The sequence below is a fragment of the Nelumbo nucifera genome, chromosome 4 (assembly GCF_055504915.1).
Source record: "Nelumbo nucifera cultivar China Antique chromosome 4, China Antique-T2T, whole genome shotgun sequence".
In the NCBI taxonomy this organism is placed as follows: domain Eukaryota; kingdom Viridiplantae; phylum Streptophyta; class Magnoliopsida; order Proteales; family Nelumbonaceae; genus Nelumbo; species Nelumbo nucifera.
The window spans coordinates 16213169-16237174 of NC_142652.1; the positions used below are offsets into that span (position 1 = coordinate 16213169).

The window sequence follows — 24006 nt, forward strand, 5'->3', positions numbered from 1 at the left end:
TAATAACTATAAATCTTTGAATATTTTAATAATTTTAACTTTTTTAAATAAAAGAAACAAACATTTAAAATTATTATTTTTTTGTCAATATTTAAATAATTAATAAAAAAAATTAGATGATATTCAAAAAATATTTAACCAGCTAGTTAATAATAAATAATAAATTATCCCATTTTAAAATTTTGAATATTAAATTGTCGTATGGGGTCCAAAATAACACTGAACCCAAAGTATAGAGTATTAGTCGGTAAATTTCCCTTTTATTTTCCTGGCATTACCTTTCCGTTTAAAATTATTTCGAAGTCTGATTCCCCCGGGTGTTCATTTTTTTGGTAAAATCCCGGGTGTTCATTGGGTTATTATTGCATCGGCCATCAATCGCTCTATCGCCAATGCCAGCTTTTAGCCTTTTTCATCGCTTTATTATTTTCTCGCCACTACTTTCATCGCTTTCGGAGTCCATTAATTAAACACCACCACACTCCACTCTAACTCTAACAGATCCATTCCTTCTCTCTCCCTGCAAACCCCCTTCTCTGCTTCTTTGCCTCTCAAAATCGGCCCAAATCCTAATGACTAGCCTCAGTTGTTCATTTTCATTTTCTGTTGTTTCCAAATAAAACTTTCAAGCATTTGAACAGCCTTCCCTCTTTGTCCACTCATTTGTTTTGGTTCTTTACGTTTCTTCTCATTGATTTTCTTTGTCTTTCCTTTGGTTCGTCGAAGTTAAGTTCTTGCTATTTGGTTGGTCGAGGACTTTGTTCTTCGTTTTCTTTCTGTGAAATTAAAGCCTGCAAAATTTACACGAGAAATGGCGATGTCGGCAGCTAATATAGGGATGATGGATGGCGCGTATTTTGTAGGGCGGAATGAAATCCTTACCTGGATTAACGCCACGCTTCAGCTCAATCTCTCCAGGGTAGAGGAGGTACATATATCTATATATTATTTGTTCATATCCTTGGAGTTCCAAAGTTTTTTTTTTCCGTATTTTATATTGCTTGATTTTCATGTTATTTCAACTTATGAACCTGTCTTCTGCTCCACTGCTTCGGTGAACTGACATTTTTGAATTTTTAGTGGGAAACTGATTCGCGGGGAAATTGAATCTTTCTGTAATTGTATGTGAGTGGGGGGAAGCGCATGCGAACCGCAATTAGCGTTTTCTCGAGCTTTCTCCTCCCTCATGTAATCTGCGATTATTCTTCGTTGTTTGAATTTGAGAAATTTAACATGGGTTTCCGTGCTTTTTGTTGAGTGAGTGCATTAATGCATGTCTAAGGAACAGGGATCCGAAGTTCATTGTTATATATATCAATAATATAATTCTTGATGAAATGTTATGGTTATATTGAATGCCCTTCATGGCCATTTTGCCCTTTCCCCTTTATATGTAATACAATATACTTTCATATGTAGAAAAAAAAAACATTGATAAAAAATGTAGAGAAAACCTGTCCCAAAGGCTGAACCACTTTTCCCTTTGAATAGGTCACCAGTTCAACCATCTGGGTCTACAGGTCAACCTGTGATGTCATGACTATTAAAAGTATTCAAAAAAAATAATAATAAAACAATACAAAACCTGGTGACTCAGTAATGACTGCTGACCAAGTCCATGGCTTTTTGTGGTAAAGCGGGTTAGATGTTGACCAAAACCAGAATTGTGACCAGAGTCATCGGTCTAACTGACTGGGTTAGTGACTGGTCGGAAAAACTGTATTGAATTGCCTATATGTAGTTCAAATTTGCTTTTTTAATATATAAATTAGTGTAAGAGCGCGCACTATGCACATGCACAAGTAAGTATTAACCATATATGATATATGGTATTTGGATTTAACTTTTATCACCTGCATAGAACCCAAGGCAAATATATGCTTTATATAGTACTAGTGTAAGAGAATGTACTATACATGTGTTCAAGCAAGTGCTAATTATGCATCCATGTATGGAATTTGGATTTAACTTTATGATCTGCACGGAACCCAATGCAAGTATCTGCTTTATATGTTATAGACAGATAAAATCTTCATAGCATCTAAATGTACATGTACATGTATATATTATGCTTCAATATCAATGACTAAGATGCAGATTCTATATAGTTTTTTTTTTTGATAAATCAGACTCTATATAGTTTCTGCCAATGTTTTTCTCCTCACATCAGATTCTATCTTCTTTTTTTTTTTTCCTTTTTGATTGTGAATAGGCTGCATCGGGTGCTGTTCAGTGTCAGATGATGGACATGACCCATCCAGGAGTTGTTCCAATGCACAAGGTATCAACTTGCATGTGATTTGTAGTTTTGTGTTCTGCATCTTTTATTGCAAATATAGTATGCTTATCCCAGTTTATTTTAGGTGAATTTTGATGCCAGGACTGAATATGACATGATCCAGAATTACAAGGTTCTACAAGAAGTATTTAACAAACTAAAAATAGAGAAGGTAATTTTGTCATCTGCTTCTAATTTGACAGGAGATTCCAGCTGAGTCTCAAGCTCCATCTGGAGTGAGGATAGTCCTTTTGATGGATCTCAAGTTGCACATATTATTAGTAATGCCATTTGATGTTTATTTTATTTTCCATATCAGACCTTTTTATGCTTTGCCAGATTAAGTTCCATTTGGATTTTTGTGTATGGAACTTATTTCAGTGTTATTATTCATCTATACAAGGTTAGGATCCTATTGCGGTGTTGCTAAATATTAGTCGTAAAAACTGAATGAAGTGTTTCCTATTTGTGTCTCCAATGGAAGTACATAACCTTGAATTCCTCACAGCCATCAGCCAATAGCCTCATTTAGTCTCATTTTCTTCAGAGAAATGATTAATACTAATACTCTCAGTCTTTTAGACTACAACTGTGGTCCATGATGAAGTCAACTGGTATTATGATTATGAATATCCAAATAATATTTGAATGTCTATAAGAAGTCCTTTCCAGTGGATCATTAGGTCAATTCTGATTGTGCCAATTTTTGGGCATAGGACATCCCGGGTTGGGATTATTTTTAATGTATGATTGGTGTATGCATTTTCCCTTTCTATAAATTGAGGTTGTCACCATAAACTTATAAACACATTAATGATATGAATTAATGGCCAGTGGTAATCAGATAAATAGGCTGAAGTGTTAAACAACCAGCTTCAAATTAAGGATTTTGTACTTCTAGGAGGAAAGGTGGAAAATAACAAAGAGATAATTGTAATTGAAGTCAAGGCAGATTGTGGACAGAAATAGGCAATAAATCTAACCTTATATTGGTTCTATGTGAATGGCAGATTTGGAAAAAATAGATTCTCCTTGTTACAGGGGTAAAAATATTGATTTTTCTTCAAACTGTGGGTTATATATTTTTTAGTTTATGCCTTTGTCAATTAGACTCCTTTCTGCTTAATTTTAGTTTTTGGTTGGTATTACATTCTTATATGCTGAGATTGTCATGTTTAGCTGAGGTTCAATCAAGGGATAATAAATTTGAGATGAAAGGTCACTTGAGATACTCTTTTTACACCTTTATGTGCCTGAATAATCTGGCCTAATGGCAAGTATGTTTCAGTGGATGTCATCACAATAAGCTATAATGTGATGTAATCGTAGAACCTGGTTTAGATGATTATTACTAATTGTGCACTCACAAGCTCATGTTTTTAAATCTTGGTTTTGGTAACAATTGTCTTCCCCACCTATAAATTTTGTTAACTGGAATTTGACAGCGCAATAGAGCCAAGACTCAACTCCTCAAATTTTTCCAAGGCTCAGTTTGGAAGGAGTACAAATACAAATATGTACAGTGCAAATATATACAAAATACAAGGTTTTGCACTGTACATATTTGTATTTGTACTCCTTCCAAACTAAGCCTAAGGGGTGAGTTTTGCAATGATCATTTAAGCATATGGTTGTACTATGTATTTAAAATTTGAATTTTCATCTGGATATATGCTTTTATTTCAATTATTAATTGGTGTAAATGACAGCATATTGAAGTCAACAAACTTGTAAAAGGGCGACCTTTGGACAACTTGGAGTTTTTACAATGGCTGAAACGTTACTGTGACTCTGTAAATGGTGGCATTATGAATGAGTAGGCAGTTTATCTTCTTTGTCTTATTATCTTTCTGCAGTATCTATACTTCTATTTTATTTATCTTTACCAACTCCTTTTTTCAATATTTAAATCTCCCAAGGTCCTAACCGTTTAGTATTTCCTTAAGGAATTATAATCCAGTGGAAAGAAGATGTAAGGGTGGGAAGGAACGCAACCCCAAGGGTTCTCACAAAGTTTCAAAATCTCTTCAAGTAAACAGCTTAGCTAATAATGCTGGCTTGGGCAATGGAACAGGTTCCAAGACAGGTCAGCATGTTTCACTATGCAATGGTTATGTTTCATATGGATGCGCTGTATTCTGATCTCATTGTCTTAATCTGAATCACATTGATTCACATAGGACCTAAGCAAGGGAAAAGTGGTTCAGTGCCAGCTGTAGCTAATTCTGCTCGTGAGATTCAGGAATTGTCTGATCAGGTACTGGTGTTAGTAGGCTGCTGAATGGGGATATCTTCTTGTGTGCTGTATTTCAACTGTAATGGGGGCATAACATTGTAGCATATCATCTATTGCATATGTCCACCATTGCTTGGGCTTTAGTTACAAGTGGATCCTAGTACCAACCATTATGTGGATCATACTGTAGCAGTTTTTTTCATGGAGCTACACAATGGGGGGTAATCCATCCCCCATCCCCTTAACCCCCCCAATCCTGGTGGCAGTGGGATTTGATCCTAGGACTCTGCCACAACAAGTTGGAGATCCTACCAACTGAGCCACCATCAGTCTGTACCATTATGTGGATCATATTAATCAATGATAAGAACGAAAAGTAGCAGAACCCCTTTACTTGACTGCAATATGAAATTTTTATAACACCACAAGGATTGCTTAGTATTAGGATTGTCAGTCTTTACTAGTCTTAGTTGGAACTGTGGATTTTTTTAAGCATTTAACTTGTACTATTGAGCTTCAGTACTCTTTTGCTAGTTAGAATGATTTCCTTTCCTCAAAATTAATAAATATAGATATTGCAGATGACCACTAGAATTTCATTTCTTTTTCATTCCAGTAGATTGTGAAGGAAGATATTGCCCGGTCTTGGCTTTTCTTTTTTGATCTTTCTTAGCAGTTAGCATACAATGTAACTATATGATTTCTTCTTCTTCTTCCTTTTTTTATTGAGAGAGAGAGATAAAGTAAATTGTAGTTTTATGTTTTTGCGTGCAGATCATGGACCTCAAGCTTTCTGTTGATCATTTGGAGAAAGAGAGAGATTTCTACTTTTCAAAGTTACTGGAGATTGAAATCCTTTGTCGAAATCCTGAGTTGGAGAACCTGCCGGTAGGTGGTTTCTTTACTAACATACTTGTTCTAAACAATCCAATGGTGCTCATGATGACATACATTATAACATTTTCCTCTAACTGTAAACTATTTTATAATGAAATTTCAAGCATATGCAGTAGCCTAACCTAGTAAGTACTTCTATTATTCTTTTCAATTAAAGAAAGACATCATTTCATTAACAGTGTTGCAACTTAAGTTGGGTTTAGCCTGGAGTTAAAGTAATCCAACATGACTGTTGGGTTGACTCAGCTTGGAAAATGTCAAGCCACATAGGGTGAGGAACTTTGGTGACTTGACCTAAGTAGGGTGGCAAATGGATCAGATCATGATCTGATTCAGATACCAAGCCAAACATAGGATTGGTCTGAAGCCCAATCCTATTTTGTCGGATTCGGATATCCCCATTTCGGATCTATGGACCGGATTGAATTTGGATCACCTCTATTTGATCCTATATATATATGTTATTTATATTGCATTTTTGTAAATTTGTTATATTATTTATTTTTTTTTATAAAAAAACTGTATATATAGATGAAAATAGTTGAAAAGATACTTGTATTTTTTGTTTTTTCTTTATTTAAAATGTTACATTTCATTTGTCTTTAATAATTTATTAATTCTTTTAAAAAAATAAATTGGATTGGATCAGATCCGAATATCTCTGACTTCCTCATCGGGTTCAAATTCAAATCAGTGTTTATGAGATCTGATCGGATCGGATATGCCATTCATAGTATTAGATCGGATTCGGATATACCATGATTCAAATCCGATCCGTTTGTATCCCTAGACCTAAGTGAGCCTGATCTTATTGCTCTTTATATAATATGAGGTTGTTATGACTAAACTTTAACATGAAAAGCATCTAAAGCTAAGTAAAATATACTAAGTGAGGGCTTTTATACTTTTATTGAACTGTTGACCAGTTGAAAATGGGTAAGCATTGGCATTTTACATCTATATTTGCATCCTTGCTAAAACTAATATTGTACTTGACTACTATTGGTGTAGGGGCATCCAGAATTTCCATGCACTGCATGTCTGTACGATTCCACTTCTTTTTTTTTTTTTTTTTCTTTTTTTGAGAAACATCATTGTATTGAAGCAATAGGCACAAGCTGGTTTTGTAGGGAGAAATCATTGTTTCGGAACCTTAAGGAGAAAAAAGGACAAATTGGTTTCTATTCCAACTCAATTTTTTTTTTGTCCATGCTATTGGCGTACTTGTGGATCTCCTGCCCACAAGAATTTTGCCCACGTCTACCCACAACACACTACCCCCGTGAATTGAGAACATCTCCGCAGAGGTTGAGATGTTCTCCATGTGTGGCTGCAATAAACGTGGGCAGGAGATCCGGACTCCTTAAATAGGATTCTCCTATAATTGACTCTCTTGTTGAATTTAACCATCAGTCTGGGTTTTTGTGCTTACAATTAAAGTAAGCCTTGGGTCCATACTAATCAGCACGTGTTGGTGGCTGTAAGGCTTGGGTCCATGATATGGTGTTTAATTCTTCATGCAGATGGCAATGACAATAAAGAAGATCTTGTATGCTGCAGATGCAAAGGAGTCGGCTCTTACAGAAGCTCAAGGGCTGATAAGCAGATCCATGAATCTTGATTCAGATGAAACCGATAAAAAGAACAATCTTGATGCAGCTGAAGTAGAAGATGATTCTTAGAATGAACATATATATCTCACACTCTTGCCTTAACTTACACTGACGGTGTTAGTGTGCTACTTGATCAATAATGCAGAATTTCGACTAAACCATGGTAGCTTGGTTAGTGATGTTGATAACCATAAAATAGTAGCTTAGAGACTTGACACTCTTACAGAGACTGGATATTGTGGTATGCAACGTGATTAAAATTGATCTAAATGTGCTTATAATGAACTCTTACAGTGACATTAGATTCTCAATTTTCTAATGCAACATCAGTTGTAAAGGTAAAGCATTGTGCTTCCATGTTTAATAAGTTCATTCCCATTGCCTCATAGTTGTGATTCGAAGTAAAATGTCAATGCAATTAGACAAGCAGAAGCAGCGTGAAAAGCTGAGAACTGAGAAGTCCTTTGTCTGTCATGGCAGAATGGGTTGATGTTTGGCGGCGAAACTTTTATAATCGAATTACTTATTTATTTTCTAAATCCGAACTAGCCCATTACCTATAACAATAATACTTGCTAGTGGCTCTGCTATTTTTGTATCTCCTGTTATTGCAAAGACATCTTTCTCTTGTTTTTTGCATCAAATGTACAATGTCGAGTAGCTCGCCACAATAATGCAATCAATCAACATACACGGTACACCATCCTGGGGGGAGTTGAACATAGGCCTGCAGCTATCCTTATAGGCAATTACATTCATAAATGTTTGGACTTTGGAAGGTCAAAATTTGTTTTCATTTTTTTTTTTTTTCGGTTTGGTTACGACGGACCCCGTGCCCCAAAAAAAGCTCGTGGAAGTCTAAAATGGCCAAATATCAGGGAGCTTCATTCATCTTTTTGCGTCTAAAACCATTTGTTTAACAGCCTTATAAACCACAATAGATCGGGATACCAGGCTGTCGAAAGATCTACTTAAAAAGATCATATTCTGTTAGTCTAGGGTTCTATCATGGATGGAGAATGGAGCAAAGAAAGATACGCATACAAGGTGTGATCTCACCCAAACTCCATCAGATGTCTAGAAGATCCTTTTACTTGCACCTCCCTCCCTTTGTAAATCAACGGAGAAGGTACGTACAACAGCCCCGACCCCGAGTTGAGTTTATGGGTTTACCCACTGCACTGCAGTAAGGATCCGGGCTCGATCCGGACACCCTGTCCGTCCTCCCATGTTCATAGCTCATAGTTGATAGATAATTAACGAAGGGCGAACGTTTGGGTTAAGACTTAAAGAGGGCTTTCTTCCAGCGAGCAGAGAGAGAGAGAGAGAGACTAGGAACGAAATAGAAATGCAGACCCTGAGACGCCTCTCCATGGCCAGTACTCCATTACAGCACCTCATTATCTCATCAGAGAAATCCATTCTCAATCCCGGAAGTATCCATCTGAGAACGATAACAACCAAATCCAAAGGCGAGGACGAATGGAACGACGCCTGGGAATTGGCTTGGCTACCTGAGGACGCCACATTATCCTCCAACAAGCACAACAGGGATCCCTGGGAGAGCGACGTCAACTTCTCTTCCTCTTCTGATACCCCTACTGTGGTCCTCCCGTCGGACGTGGACGCAGAAACCAAGGCGTTCGTTGAGGACATGAACGACAATTGGAACGAGAGAAGAAGGGCTCCGAAGACAATCCACCAGCAGCAGCAGAAAGAGAGCTCTCTTTACAACGTGGAGAATATGAAGAAAGATTACAGGTTGAAAAAGCAGAAGATTCACGCCGGGTTGTGGATGAAAGAGATCGAGAAGCGGGAGGAGGCCAAGTTGGCGGGTTCATTCTCCTCTGGAGGCGGCGGTGCTGATGATATCGAGAGATTGCTTGATAGCTGCTCTGAGTATATTCTTCTTTGCTCTTTTTTCCTCATTTTTATACAAAATTGGAAATTTCCTTTTTCTTTTCTTTCCTATTGAGTAGGGGAAAATAGATACTGATTAACAAGATTTCCTATTAATAAATGGCAATTTTGCTGCTAGTTCTGTGGTTCACCGGCTTTTAGTTATTAGGGTTTTCGCCCATTAGGTATAGTTTTGCATCTATTACAAACGCCGTAGTATTGTATTAGCACCCACCGGTGGGTTTCTAAATGTTGAACTTGGACTTAGGCTAGTTTCCGAACTTTTGAATATATCAGACATGAAATTACAATGTAGCACTCCTCTCATTTATATATTTAAAATAAAATCTGGGTCGTTCTTGAGTTCATTGTCATTGCAAATTGGCTACATATATTCTGGTGTCTTTTTCCATCTTAGCTGCAGAAGTTGCATTGACTATAACTATACTACAAATAGCCTAGAATGATTTTTTTTCTGCATACTGGGTGGCCTATTTATTTATTTATTTGTTCGGGAACAACAATCAAATTATTTATTAATGCATAAAAGAGAAGACCCTAGCCTTGGAAAATTTTTGGAATGAAGGGGACCAAATACAGACAGCCAAGGTTGACAATCAAAAACTTGGTGTACCTATCTTCCATTTGCAAAAGAACTGAGGAGCTAAACGATTCTTTTGGTGTGACTGAAGCTAACATACATTTGGTATAATTTTCTTCGTGTTGCTTGTGTAAGTCTTCATTTTGAGCTTCCAAAAGTCCATGGTGATGCCTCTGCGTATCAAATGCCAGAAAGACTTGATTAGATCTTCAGGTGTGCTTTAATTGGCAATTATAACTTATGCCTTCAATATGGTTTGATCATCAAAATACAGTTTCACAAACTGGATGCTTCTTTAAAGTTAATTGAGATATGGTATTTTTTGGAAAAATAGAAAATTTAGCAGCAACTCTGTGCTGTTGCTATCCAAATAACCATGAACCTATGATGTCTTTCTCTGAGTTCATCTGTGCATGCCCTTCACAAATACAGTGTGCAGGAAATGCATATCCTTTATTTCTCTTTTCCACCTAATAATGCCGTATATGTTATGGTATTTGTTCTAACTGATTCATGTATTAGAGATTGTTTCTTCGTATACAAAAGTGTTAGACTGATGATGCCATTTGAACCCTTCTGAATTTTGTGAGGATGTCAAAGCCTATGAAGTGCTCAGCTATGCATTCATTAATACTGGAGAAAATGAGTAGAGAAGAAAAGAGGAGAAGAAAAGGAGTAGGATGTCAACCAGAACTGAATTAGTTCTAGCCGCCAACCTCTCATTGTATTATATACTCAACTTAAAAGAATAAGATATTACAAGAATACCCTTAGTAGGGCGGCTACTTAAGTAGCTGAATAGTTACAACTTAAAAACATAAACTAATGGGCCTAAAGCCCAACAACGTAAAAATAAAAAATAAATAATTGGGCCCAATAACTAGAAATCAGCCCAACTCAACACTCCCCCTCAAGTTGGGAGTAAATGTCACACATTCCCAACTTACGTAGATCATGCTCCAGCTTATTTCTTGCAACACCTTTTGTGAGAACATCAGTAAGCTGCAGATCATAAGCAATGTATGGGAGACAAATTTCCCTAGAAGTCACCCTTTCTCTGATGAAGTGTCTATCCACTTCAATGTGCTTTTTCTGGTCATGCTTAACTGGGTTATGGGCAATGTTAATTGCTGCTTGATTATCACATTTCAACATCATAGGTTCTTTTGCCTGTACAGCAATCTCTCCTAACAAGGAATGGATCCAGAGAAGTTCTGAAACTCCATGTGCCATGCCCTGTATTCTGCTTCTGCACTTGATCTTGCCACCATTGTTTGTTTCTTACTTTTCCACGAGACTAGGTTACCCCCAACAAGGGTGCAGACTCTTGAAGTAGATCTCCTGTCATCAAGACATCCTGCCCAATTAGCATATGTATAAGCATCTAGCTTCAACTGTCCATGATCAACAAATAGTATGTCTCTGCCTAGGTTTCCCTTCAGATAAGCAAGAATCTTGTCAACAACCTCCCAATGCTGGACTCGTGAGGCATGCATGAATTGACTCACCACACTCATTGCATAGGAGATGTCTAGTCTCGTCATACACAAATACAACAGCCGCCCCACAAGTCTCTTATATCTCCCAATGTCCTTTACCAGCTCACCTTCTGATGCATTAATTCTGTGATTCTGACCAATAGGGGTACTGACTGCTTTTGTTCCAATCTTTCCTGTTTCTTGTAGAAGATCCAGAACATATTTCCTCTAAGAAATGAAGATTCCATGTTTTGATCTTGCAACTTCAATGCCCAAGAAGTACTTAAGCTCTCCAAGATCCTTAATTTCAAATTCCCTGTGTAGATTCTTCTTCAAACTGTGAATCTCACTTAGGTCATTCCCTGTGACAACAATATCATCCACATAAACAATTAGGACTGACACCAAGGATCCCCTCTGCTTCAGAAACAAGGTATGGTCAAATTGAGTCCGAGAGTAGCCAAAAGCAACCAAGGCCTTCTTGAACCTGTCAAACCATGCTTTGGGTGACTGCTTTAAACCATAAAGTGTCTTCTTAAGTCTGCATACCTTTCCCTTTTCAGCATCACTGTAGAAACTAACAGGAAGATCCATATACACTTCCTCTTGTAGATCTCCATTTAGGAAAGCATTATTCACATCAACTTGAAACAGGGGCCAAGAGTATGTGGCAGCAAGAGAAAAAAGTATCCGAATAGAAGTCATCTTTGCAACTGGTGCAAAGGTCTCTAAGTAATCAATGCCATAGGTCTGTGTGTACCCTTTTGCAACAAGTCTGGCCTTATACCTTTCTATACTTCCATTTGCCTTATATTTGACAGTGTAAACCCATTTGCATCCAACAGTTTCCTTGCCCTCAGGTAGATCCACAATCTCCCATGTTTGATTCTTAATTAAGGCTTCCATCTCTTCCTGCATAGCTGTCTTCCACTCAGGTTTGGAGAGAGCCTCACTGACATCCTTGGGTATAGACACATAGTCAAGAGAGGAAAAGAAAGCACAGTAAGAAGGAGAAAGTCCACTGTAGGATAAATACTGTGAAATAGAATGAGCAGTACACTTTCTCTTCCCTTTTTCTAAGAGCAATAGGAAGGTCCAGGTTATTTGTAATGGGATTAGTAGACTCAATGGGAACTGAAATAGTAGAGGGATCAAGAGGAATACTTGAATCCATGCCAACTGAATCTGGAGTCTCCAAGGAACCGATAGGAAGTGATGTAAGTTTTGCTATAATGGAATCAACCTCCCTATGAAGTCTCTGTCATGAGTAACGCTGAGAAGCAAGACGCAAGGGAGGTGGTAAGGTAGGTGACATAGGAGGATCAGACACAGGAGTGGAAACAGGAACTAGAACCGGAAGAGGGATAGACTGCTCACTCACTTCCCCAAAACACTCCCCCTAAGAAGGTTTCTTCGAGAAGAAGGATGTGGACTCAAAAAAGGTGACATCCATAGTAACATACCAACTCCCAGAGACTGGATCATAGTAGCAGTACCCTTTCTGATTTTCTGCATATCCAAGGAAGACACACTTCTTTGCCTTCGGATCAAGCTTTGAACGATGAGGACCAAGAATTTATGCAAAGCAAACACACCCAAACACTCTGAGACGAACATGGAACATCTCCCCCTCAGGAAAAAGGATACTAAATGGGGTGCTGAATCCAAGTATACGGGAGGGCACCCTGTTAATCAAAAAGACTGCTGTGAGAACTGCATCACCCCAAAAACGAATTGGAACTGTAGATGTGATCATCATGCTTCTGCAATCTCAACAATGTGCTTGTTCTTCCTTACTGCATCACCATTCTGCTGTGGACTGTAGGAACAACTGCTCTGATGGACAACACCATATTCTAACAGATACGAAGCAAGATGTTTTTTAAAATATTCCCTGGCATTGTCTGATCTGAACACCTTTATTCGTATCCCAAACTACGTTAGCACCATCTGATGAAATTGCCTTACCAAGGATGGTACCTCATCTCAGGATCTCATTAAGTAAATCCAAGAATATCGAGAAAAATCATCCACAAATAAGAGAAAATATCGATAACCACCCATAGAAGGAACATGATAAGGTACACATTAGAATGAATAACATCAAAAGGAGATGAACATCTTTTATTACTAGCTTTAAAGGAATGTCTACAATGTTTTCCAAGTTGACAAGCTTCACACTCCAGACTTGACAAATTAACAGACTCAAAAAGCTTTGGAAATAAGAAACTCAAAGAAGAAAAAGGCAGATAACCTAAACGATTATTCCAAAGCTTAATCTGACTCATAGACCCTGACTCACTATCCCTGCTGCCATGATGATCCTGATGAGGAGGAAGCACATCCAGGAGGTAGATTCCATTCACTTCACAACCACTCCCAATCGTCCTCTTTGAATCCAAATCCTGCAAAATATAATGGCCAAGAGAAAAAAATTACTGAAAGTTCAGGTTCTTAGTCAAACTACAAATAGATAACAAGTTAGTACTCAATCTGGGAACATGAAGGACAGAGGAAAGGGAAATGGAAGCATTAATCTTGACAGACCCCTTCCCAGCAATGGGAACATGAGATCCATTAGTTGTGGAGACTCTGTCTCTACCAAAACAGAGTTGGTAAGAGGAAAAGATAGTAGAACTATGGGTCATGTGCTCTAAGGCTCCAGAATCTATAATCCAAGGGGGCCCCTCCTTACCTGTAGTAGAAACATAATTTGCAGTGGCATGTGAACTACATGTATAAGTAAAGGAAGTAGAGTGTATTCCACCAAAACCACTTGTACGTGGCTGTTCACCTATTACTGAATTAGAACTGACTGTATCCCGCTAATTTAGGAACTGCACATATCTCTCAAGTTTGGCCCTCACTACAGCAGCTGCAATAGACTCTAGAGTAGCTACAGTGGGAGGGGCTGGTATGTCACCAGTGACTGCCATATGAGCATTTCCCTTCTTGTTTTCGAGTCTATTCGGGTTTCACTTCTTCACCAGTGATATACCCTAACTTCCCACGAGTACCAATGGCCATCTTTGCAGATTGTGACCATTCTAAGTAATTTGAACCATCCAACTTAATTGTAACAATGGTTCCAGCCCCGAAAAGGTCTCCGACACCTCCTCTCACTAGTCTCATTTCACTCCTGGGCTTGTTTTCAACTCCGTTACCCTCCATAATTATCAAAAAAGGGGTAGAAGGTTACTGTAATATGCAAGAATATCAAATAAATCACTTTTGGTACCAACGACACCCTTCTAGTGCCCTAGATGGTCCTCCTACAAAAGATTCATTTTCTGCAAGACGAGAGAAGAAAGTGGAGGCAACCGCTCTCTCCAGAAACCTCCAAAACAGGTAGGACTTGAACCGCCCCCCTCAAAAAACTCCAAGGAACCCTAAAAAATTAGGGCGCCACTTCCTAGGTCAAAATTGAAGAGTGCAACAGAAACAGGACTTTCCCCCTTTCTCCAGTTTCTCCTGATTTTGATGGAAGCCCTAGACCAGCTACAGGACAAACAGATCCACCAAAAAATCCAAAAACTGGGCTTACCTGAGATCTTCGATTAACCTCTTAAATCACCATGTAGTTGTCCGATCTAGGGCTGCATGATAGAACAGCTCAATGAACCTTCGGCCTGCTCTGATACCAAGTAGAAATCACTGATTGTAGTTTTAATAAATTCCTTGTGAAGAGAAAGAAGAAGGTGAAGAGTTTTAGCAGTAGAGAAGAAAAGGAGTTGGATGTCAACCAGAATTGAATTAGTTCTGACCGCCAACCTCTCTTTGTATTATATACTCAACTTAAAAGAATAAGAGATTACAAGAATGCCCTTAGTAGGGTGGCTACTTAAGTAGCTGAACAGTTACAACTTTAAAACATAAACTAATGGGCCTAAAGCCCAACAACTTCCTAACTTAACAACTTAAAAATAAGAAATAAATAACTTGGCCCAATAACTAGAAATCGGCCCAACTCAACATAAACCATTTGGCTTTGATGTCAAATAGCTCAATTTTTGAGATTACTATATAATTTTGTAATCTCGATTGTGCTACTTAATAGAGGTAGCATTTTTTTGTCAGTTTAATAGTGGTAGCATCTCAAATGAAATTATGCTAATTTCTCCACTAAATGCAGGATTTTTGACCTTGCTAACAATGACGTAGACAACTCAAAGATCCCAAGTACTTCTGAGTTCAAAACCAAGCCGGATGGTTGGGAAACGACATCTAAATCTCAGGAGGGGAATATCTGGGAGATGTCACACAGGGAAGAAGACATCCTCCTTCAAGAATTTGAGCGTCGAATTGCATTTAGCAAATTTCAGGTATGCCACAATATGTGCTGTTGTACTTTGTTTTTCAGTAATACATAATCAATGGCTAGTGATTTATGTAAAAGACAACCAATATCCACAGCACTATAATTGTGCACCAAATTCATTGGTCCAGAACAGTTATTGCTGGGTCATAGCCCTGTCTGTTGTTCCTTTAACCATATGCAATTACATCATATTAACCCAGTGATCCTAACCATCTCATTAGTGGATTTTTATTTCCTCATTGAAACATTATCTATTTTCCAGCTTTTCAAGTTATGTGACAAAGCAACTAAGTTTTGTGGTTTCTCCAATGTGTTGTGTTGTACTGTTTGTGGCCCATCCAAGAATCATGTCTGATTTATGGAGGGAAAACTAAAAAAGTGAGCATACAAGTGTACTTTTAATGAGAATTTGGCCTTGAGACCATTTCATCTTCGTCTTCACTTATTTGGCATGTGATCCATGTCCATCATTTTGGGTGCAGATTGCCAGTTTTATCAAATCTCACATATTTAGCCGGAGGAGACCTATTGATGGGTGGAAATACATGATAGAGGAATTAGGACCAAATGCAAAGAAAGGGAAGGGTAGCGTTCCAAGGTTGCCCAGTCTATGTGATGCATCTACCCAACCTTTCAAGGAGGAGAAGACACCAGCAGGCGCCAGCGGCAGTCTCACTCGTTTCAAAGGCAGATAATAATATCTTCAATATATCCATCTTTTAATTCTCAACAAGTATTTATTGTTTATGAAAAATCTGCTTACATTTGTACCGCTGATAGAAGAGAAATATGATTTAAGTTGTCATAAATCACAATTCAAGTAATGTCCGTATATCTCATATCAATTTGGGTCTTATTTTCAATAGTTGTTTTAATCTCCTGTAGTTATTTCATTGCTTCTAATTTTCTTCCGCAATTTCTCTTGTACTCATCTGACAACTGTGATACCTTTTTTAGTGTATACTTGATAGCATGAGAACTTGTTTGACATTATCATGATCATCTAAGTCTTGCCCCAACCATATGGGGTTGGCTACATGAATCCTGTTTTGCCATTCCATTCTGTTTAGTGCCAAATCCATTGTAAATTCAAACTTCAATTCTATACAATAAATCATTAAATATAACAAGGACACATGAAAAAACTAACAAAAGTTGCCACATTAAATTAAACAAATCTCTGTTCAATTTCTATCCGCCCTTTCAAGGTTACTCCAAGACCTTCTATATGCTTATGTGGTAGAGCCCCCATTTGACTTAATTTAACTAAGGCCATAATTCTCGTCTCTATATGTTCATGCAAGGGAGCCTAACTTCTGTACATTCATTTTATGCAGCAACTCTTTAGCCCAATTTTTGAGCTCATTAGTGGTTTAGTTGCTTCAATTATTTTGTACTCTTATTAGTGCACGATGCTTTCATGTCAGTTTATCAACTACCCTAAATGAATATGCATTGCATCCACAGACCTTGCATGCCTTTTTCTCAAGTTGGATTATCAGATAATTTTGATGAATTCCTCACTGGGTTCTAATCCCATTTGAACGCCTGGAACGTGGATCATCTAACCATGCTGGATGGATAGTTCCTATTAGTTCAGTTCTGCTCTCTCTCTCTCTCTCATGCCAAATTTCTGCTAGTTGCAATGCTTTCACTCCCACATATATCGCAAGGGAATAATTAGCAAAATTAGATCTTCACCATGTGGATGAAAATTATAATTATTCACTTGACCTTAATTCCCGTGTCCTATATTAAAATATTGTTTTGGTCTTGCCGTTTTTTTTTTAATGTATGACTGTTACCTGCTTGCTAGACGTAGATCTGATAAGAGTGACTCTAAAAAGTAAGATTCACAAGAGCGCCAAAGCTTGCATTGATTAACATCCTACATGGAGAATGTGATGCTAAGCCGAGCAAGAACAAGTTAGAAGTACTAAATAATCGTGAGGTCAGATTCACCTAACCAGTTGTCTCCAAAGCGACTGTCCTAGCTCTGTATCAGAAGTTTATGATCTCTGCCTTTTTTTTCTTTTTTATCCTCTTTGCCAGTTTGCCTAACTTTCCAAATCTACCAACATCCTCCTGAACAGGTCAAATTAGTTTTTGCTACGACCATAAGATGGTTAATATAACACACTTCATTTTCCTGGTAATGGATTAATGCAACATACACCATTAGCTTCTTACCACTATAAACATATTTAACCAAATTTCATTTATAGAATACTCGAATTCGCTGGTAGATGGTTGTCCAATCAGTAATATCTGGCATCTCTGTATGTTTGTTCGTTCAATTACAGACGAGTATCGGCCAATACCAACTGATATTTTGATAATGATCAATGCTACAGTAATGTATTGAAAAGAAAATTAAAAATGAAAAAAAGGAACACTAATATTAAGGGAATAAATATCTATGCGTGTGAGAGGGAGAGAAAGAGAGATTTATAATCATAAGCAAAACAAGAATCATGTGAAATTGTGAATGCCCAGAAAGAGAACAGTTAAAAGGGGTGTTCTCCAATGTGAAGTGTTCTAGCTGTGAGTTCCAAAAACAAAACAAAACCATCTGGCAAGGCAATATTGTTCTTAAAATAGACCTGGAACTAGAACCGTTCTAGCCACCGGGTTCTCGGTCAATGGTTTGACTGTCCAGTTTGAACAGAGCCCATTTTGACAAAAAAAATAATAATTAAAATAAAAAGCAGCCAAAAAACCGTTAAATGGGTGCAAACTGATCGACGATTCAGCCATTCAGGTTTGGGGTAAAACGGAATCAATTGCCGGAACAGTTCCTAGGCCAAATGGTCCTGACCATTTGGACCAATAGCAGTTTAAAAACATTGGATAACATTCGAAAACATTGTGGTTTGAGTTCTTTTTCATTACCTAAAAAAGGAGTCTTGAGATAACATTGGATAAGAATCCCTAGTAACTTATTTACAAGCTAGATTTTGATTAGCAAACACTCCAAAAAGTAGTGGCATTGTCCCTAAAGCAAGGGAAGAGCTTAAAATTGGGAAGCTCTTGTATAAAAAGCTATGCCCTTTGACCAAGGCCGGATCTGCTATACAAGAGATGTTCCCAATGTGTGGCTGGATGAACGTGACCAACAATGTGTTGTAATTGACTGATATGAATTTTCCTTTACCCAGCATGTTCCAATTGGTAGAGGATATTGTCTTACATTCTCCTGTTCAAATGATTACGACAAAAATGTTTACATTATCATGTTGATTTGTGGAGGCAACGGTGTTACAATGAACCTCAACGTGCAATCAAACAAGATACCTTCTCTTTTTTAACTATATACAGTTTCCATGGACAGTCTCAAGGGATAAAAAAGTCTTTAATCAGTTTATGATCATCACTGCCAGAAACTGAGGGTCTGGTCGTTTCCTCTTAACTCATATCTCTTAAGAGGAATCTTTAAACATTAAGAGAAAATTGGTATTTAACAGTTTAATCAGTCTTTAATCAGTTTAATCAGTTTATGAGTTTCCTCTTAACTCATACCCCCAAAAAGACAAACAAACTCTTATATATGGGATCAAAATGGATATTTAACAGTTTTCAGAATTCATAACATTATTCTCTGCATTCAGAGTTTAGAGGAAAAAAAATTCACCAATACCAATATACCTCTTAATGTAATTATTACACTTTCATATGTCAGACTTCAAAACAAACGAACAAACCCTGAAGCTTATGCAGCTTTGCAGCACAAAGGCTTTTTTAGACCAGCAAACTCTTTAATTGCTAATAATTTACATTCTGAGCTTGAATCCGTTTCCTTGGTGAGGAATTTCCACATTCCACGCCCAGGAACGAGGGCATGGGTAAACAAATTAAGAAAAAAAATGCTTAGTACAGAAAAAATACATGCATTAACAAAAAAGTTCCAGTCTTATGTGAGAATATTTTCCCCCTCGACATATCAGTATCGCATTCTTCTCCCCTAAAAAGAATGTTTGAAATATCAAAACTTCCATTCAAACGCTAATCAGAATCTGGCTCTCCATCAACAATATCCGGGAAGGAATCCTTTGATGCATCAGAATTGTACTCCAACACAAGCTTCTTTCCTTTCTCAATGACTATCGAAGTAGTAAGAAGACTCCCTTGATCTGAAGGCAAGGCATTAGCATCAGCTGCCGCCATGAGAACTTTGTTATTTATCTCACTGGATAAAGCAGGGGTAGCTTTTGAAGAATCCGACCCGCTGCTCTCTATTTTACCTTTGTTGGGTTCTACTACATTTGCTGTCAAATCACCAGTAGGAACCATGACATCTTTATCCTGTAACCGAACATCATTATTAGGAATAATTTCCTGCACTCTCTCTGATTGAGCCATGATTGAATCCTTAATTCCTCCTGTTTCCATGTGGGCAGCATCTGTAGCCCCTCTATCACCTTCCTTGGGAAATTGAGCACCAGCTGGAAGATCAGAAGGGTGCTTTTCTGCCTGATGATCTTCAGTGGACAGCCGACCATCTTTTTCAGAAAGTTCTTGCCTACTTTCCAAATGCTTATCTGGTATACTTGCTGAAGCCTCAGTTTCTTCGTCATTCCCCAGCCAGCTGCTATATAGTTCATCATCATTAGATTCAGGTTCAATTTCATCCTTTCCCAGTATACCTCTTGGAAATGGGCTATTGTTTTTCAGACCACTAGAGAATATATTTTTTGGAAATTTGCAGTTAAACCCTTGACCAAAGTCAGGATGATCTCCTGATGGAAAGTTCACCAGTGGAAGAGCCCGAGGATGCATTAGCACTTCTAAGGCCAAAAGAGCATGAGCACAGAATTCAGCTACCTTTGTTCCTGTTTCTTGCTTACCTGATAATGGTTTATCCAAGACAACAATTTAAAATAAGGACAACGGAATATGCAGCATGATTAAAAAGAGAGTAATTGCAACAGTAGTTCTCTATTTTTAAAACAAGACTAGCTTGATGCCTGCTTCAAGAGTAATTTTTCCTCGGTCAATTTCAATTTTGTATGCAATTGCAACAGTAGTTCTCTCTCGTTTTGGTGTGTGTTTGTGTGTAGTTGGAGATTTTGAAACTTTAATACTGATGATTACATCATCGATCACATGGCAGTTGTTTTGTTTTATAAAACAAAACCATTCACATTGGCGTACACCCCCTAGATGTCAAAAGCAACTTATGGAGAAAACTTCTCAAGCACTAGGGATTTCACCATTTCAAGACCAGCAGCCTGATCTTTGAAGAGTTCATGACAAACTCGAAACTAATAAACAAGAAAAGCTGATGCCTGCCAAATTTTATTTGTTAGAAAACTTATGCCAGGAAGTCCCACTTCAATTCTAACCTTCCCACTGCAAGCCTGATTAGCAAGTATATTTTTGATAAGCCAAGACCTGTTTTTTCTCTTTGTATATACACAATTATGACCATAAAAATAAAAGTTGCAAGAATGGATTTTTTCATCAATTCTAAGAATGACAGTTGCCAAATAGAATGAAATGTAGGCAATTCAAAAAGGATTGAATATATAAAGCAAACTCACTAGAGAGAGTGATATATATTGTACGAGTGAGCTTCAAATGGATAGATGCACTTTTGTTATATTGTGTGACATGACTATAAACATTGGTGGGGGGGGGGGGGAGTGTTGACGGGTAGGCACTAGGAACATGTCAATGCAAGGAAACTGTGAGCCGTAAATTTAATCAATGCAAGGTTGCATAGGGTGTTGCTTAAAAACCCCAAGCACCATTGCTGAGGACTACACAGATGACAAACGGAAATGTATCAAGGTATCATAACTTGATTATTGTATTGATTGTTTTCTCAAAAAATTTATTGTATTTGTAGATAACACTGATGTGGTCCCCACTGTGTCCATACAGTTAGTTGTTATGTTAGTTATTTCAGCTTGTTAGTTAGTAGTTATTTCAGACTTATGTTATTAATTTGTCTTATTATTTTTCCATGTAAGCAATAGGGGTAATTCCGCCCTTTTACATTTAATTGGATATGAATATAAATTATAAGGAGTGGGGCGGCAATTGCTAGTTCACTCACTCTTTTTTCAGAATTCTATCTTCGAGTTCCTCTTCTCTCCTTCTCTTCTCTTCTCTCCTCTTCTATCTTTGTTTGTTTTTCTCATCAACACTTAAAACAGGTTGTAGTCTTGTTCGACTACTTGGTATCAAAGCACTCGATCTAGGGTTTCTCATGTGGGTCTAATTCAGCCGATCACATGAGAATTATCTAGGCCTGGAAGTTTGGAAAGATCATACCTCCAGCTGATTCTTGGAGGTTACCAGAAGTCTTTAGCAGCTGTCCAAAGATTGGAGAGTGTTCTTGGTAATCAGGAAGAATCAGAGAAAATTAAGTGATCAAGATTGAAGGTGCTGATCAGAGTTTTCTGGGTAAATTTATGATCAAGGTTAGTTTTTTTATCAAGATTGAAGGTGCTGATCTATGAACCCCAAGAGAATTTAATTTTCTGCTTCTCTTGCCAGCAGGCCCAGCACCCTTATCTCCTTAAATATTTTACAATAATGCCATTTTATCCAGTGCACTACCAATTTCGAGTCCCCCCCCCCCATCAAAGAAAATGTGTTGAGAGATCTTGTTAACCATAGCCCTTTTACCACCACAAGCAGTTCAGCTTTAAAGGAATTTTGATGGCCTGAGCCCTAAACACATGATATTGACCAATGACAGTCTAGAAATTGCTCCAGTAGAAGATGTTCCAGGGTTGCCCAAGCTACAGCTATCAAAGATTAGTTCAACAACATTAGGACTAAGTGGGTACCATTGCCAGGATACCAACAATCTGGCTGAAGAAGAAGATGCCACCAAATGCCAGTCTCTAAGAATATCATCCAAAGAGAAAGGTTCAAACAACTTCAAGGTTTTAGTCCAACAACAACCTTTTATAAAGATGCTTCCAATGATTTATTTCTTGGACCCTGCAACACACTAATTTCTACCCACATAGCCCAATGTGCATGCCATCGAGGAATCTTTAGTTGTTATTTTAAGGGTTGACCTACCCATTGATAGATCTCTAAATGGGCCTTCTTACCATATAATTGAATTTAGTTTGTGAAGTGCCTATGGGGTACGCTTTTCTTGAATTTTCTTATTATTCTATGTCTTTCCCTGCTGAACCCTTTGACAGCTGTATCAAGCTTTACTTTCCCAACAAATTTTACTTTCTTCCAAACCTCTGACAGATGCTAGGATTTCAGTTTTATACACATAATTATGAGTGTGGCTTCTTCCAGTTTTAACTCATCAGTCATGTGGTTTCTTCCTTTTTCTGTTATCGTCCTCATACAATAATCACATCCCTCTTTCTTTATCAATAAACCCTTCTTACAGCCAATTGCTGAAATCCTAGCATCCCTCTTTCTTTCATATACAATTATATCATAACAAGCCCAACTAGATTCATCCAAAAATTCAATCCCAACCAAAGCCACATTTAACAATCTATGTTAGGTCAGTTTAGGATTGAATATTTGATTGAACATTTCAATTTTGTCTCAATTTAGCCCCAAATCGATCTTATCAAGCCTGAGTTGCAGTCCTACTAGTTGCATAACTACTAACTAGGCTTTCAGTGGGTTGGGCCTAAAATCCCTAGCTAGTTGCCCAGACAACAACCACTCCATTCTCTAACCAAACCTTGTTTTTATTTAAATGATTGATTCACATAAAAATTATCTACTTAGAATGAGGCTATGAAGCTAATATTAATATCTCAGTGGAGGATAAAGATTATAAGTCAGAATGCAGTTGACTCAGGTTTCCAACTGAGTAAATAAAACTAACATCAATGCTTCAGCGAACTATTGTTAGAGAGAGAGAGACAGACAGAGACAGAGAGTTACATGGAAGGTTTACCTCTGCGAAAGAGTTCAAGACCCTGTGACAAATATGGAGGGCGGACACGAGCTGGGGAAAGAAGAGAAGCCAGAAGTGCACGTAATGCAGCAAGCTGAAAATCTGTCCGAGTGGAAGTTGGTTCATCAGACAAAAGAAAAATGTCTTTCTCTTCATTGGCCCAACCCCCATTGCTGGCATTTGTTGCCACTGTTATTAGAAGAAGATCAACATTTTGTCGCCAACACTCGGATCTCAGAGCACCACCCTATAAAGGTTAAACTAATTTCTTTCAAAAAATACAAAAAATCTACAAGATAAATCATAAATTTGCAAAGGAGCCACTAATAATACGAGTACTTTCCTGAAATCAGTTATAAGAATCCAAGTTTTTTCTTTTACTATAAAAAAGCAAATTAACTGTGGCTAAATAAACATAGAAATTCTGCAAATCTGCAAGATGAAATTACAAATCTGCTAAACCCAACAGTTCTTCCACCCCTTCCAAGACCCCAGATAATCAGGACCAATATTGGGTAGTGACCTTTTTTTATCATTAGCCTCTTTAGTTGGATAAAAAGAATAGTAAAATTTTATCAATTTTCCCCAACTCTGAGACAAAATTAAACACCTTATGGTCAGCACCTTCAAGAAGATAACATCTTTAGAGAAATAAGTTCAAGCCCAGCCCTTACTGGTTTCATCTGACCGTCTTCCCAGAATATATTTAAGATTGCCACCCTTCTACCCATGTGAAGACTCTTCATATCCACTTGATATTTTGAGAAGGTCTTCAACTTACGAAGATTTCCA

General features: G+C 37.7%; 3 protein-coding genes across 11 annotated transcripts in view; 2 read left to right on the top strand and 1 right to left on the bottom strand.

Annotated features, from left to right (window-relative positions):
- The first annotated feature begins 314 nt into the window (after positions 1 to 314).
- On the top strand, positions 315 to 7367 carry LOC104586779 (microtubule-associated protein RP/EB family member 1B). Of its 3 annotated transcripts, none has more exons than XM_010244125.3 (8): positions 315 to 928; positions 2213 to 2281; positions 2364 to 2450; positions 3988 to 4094; positions 4225 to 4364; positions 4459 to 4535; positions 5289 to 5402; positions 6935 to 7367. In XM_010244125.3, the coding sequence occupies exons 1-8, from the start codon at positions 812 to 814 to the stop codon at positions 7091 to 7093; spliced, it is 870 nt and encodes a 289-aa protein (XP_010242427.1). In that variant the 5' UTR covers positions 315 to 811; the 3' UTR covers positions 7094 to 7367. The 3 variants fall into 3 exon arrangements, with proteins under 3 accessions (XP_010242427.1, XP_088760017.1, XP_088760018.1); XM_088903891.1 differs by having other exon boundaries at positions 434 to 928; positions 6972 to 7367; XM_088903892.1 differs by lacking the exon at positions 6935 to 7367 and adding an exon at positions 6423 to 6917 and having other exon boundaries at positions 732 to 928.
- Positions 7368 to 7771: 404 nt separating this feature from the next.
- On the top strand, positions 7772 to 16293 carry LOC104586781 (mucin-like protein). The gene is made up of 3 exons (XM_010244126.3): positions 7772 to 8923; positions 15135 to 15324; positions 15803 to 16293. The coding sequence occupies exons 1-3, from the start codon at positions 8373 to 8375 to the stop codon at positions 16013 to 16015; spliced, it is 954 nt and encodes a 317-aa protein (XP_010242428.1). The 5' UTR covers positions 7772 to 8372; the 3' UTR covers positions 16016 to 16293.
- A 2637-nt stretch (positions 16294 to 18930) lies between these two features.
- LOC104586782 (uncharacterized) overlaps positions 18931 to 24006 on the bottom strand; it is a 42505-nt gene continuing 37429 nt past the window's right edge. For all 7 annotated transcript variants that reach the window (XM_088904121.1, XM_010244132.3, XM_010244131.3 and 4 more), the window contains 2 exons: positions 23215 to 23461; positions 18931 to 20164 (listed from right to left, as the gene is read on the bottom strand). In XM_088904121.1, coding sequence (XP_088760247.1) covers positions 19323 to 20164; positions 23215 to 23461 — 1089 coding nt within the window. In that variant the 3' untranslated portion in view covers positions 18931 to 19322. The remainder of the gene's footprint in view (positions 20165 to 23214; positions 23462 to 24006) is intronic.

Coding starts and splice junctions, on each gene's coding strand:
- LOC104586779 (XM_088903892.1), top strand. CDS start 812: ATGGCGATGTCGGCAGCTAATATAGGGATGATGGATGGCGCGTATTTT. Junction 929..2,212: donor ATCTCTCCAGGGTAGAGGAG/GTACATATATCT, acceptor GATTGTGAATAG/GCTGCATCGGGTGCTGTTCA. Junction 4,536..5,288: donor TTCAGGAATTGTCTGATCAG/GTACTGGTGTTA, acceptor TTTTGCGTGCAG/ATCATGGACCTCAAGCTTTC.
- LOC104586781 (XM_010244126.3), top strand. CDS start 8,373: ATGCAGACCCTGAGACGCCTCTCCATGGCCAGTACTCCATTACAGCAC. Junction 8,924..15,134: donor TTGCTTGATAGCTGCTCTGA/GTATATTCTTCT, acceptor CACTAAATGCAG/GATTTTTGACCTTGCTAACA. Junction 15,325..15,802: donor TTGCATTTAGCAAATTTCAG/GTATGCCACAAT, acceptor TTTTGGGTGCAG/ATTGCCAGTTTTATCAAATC.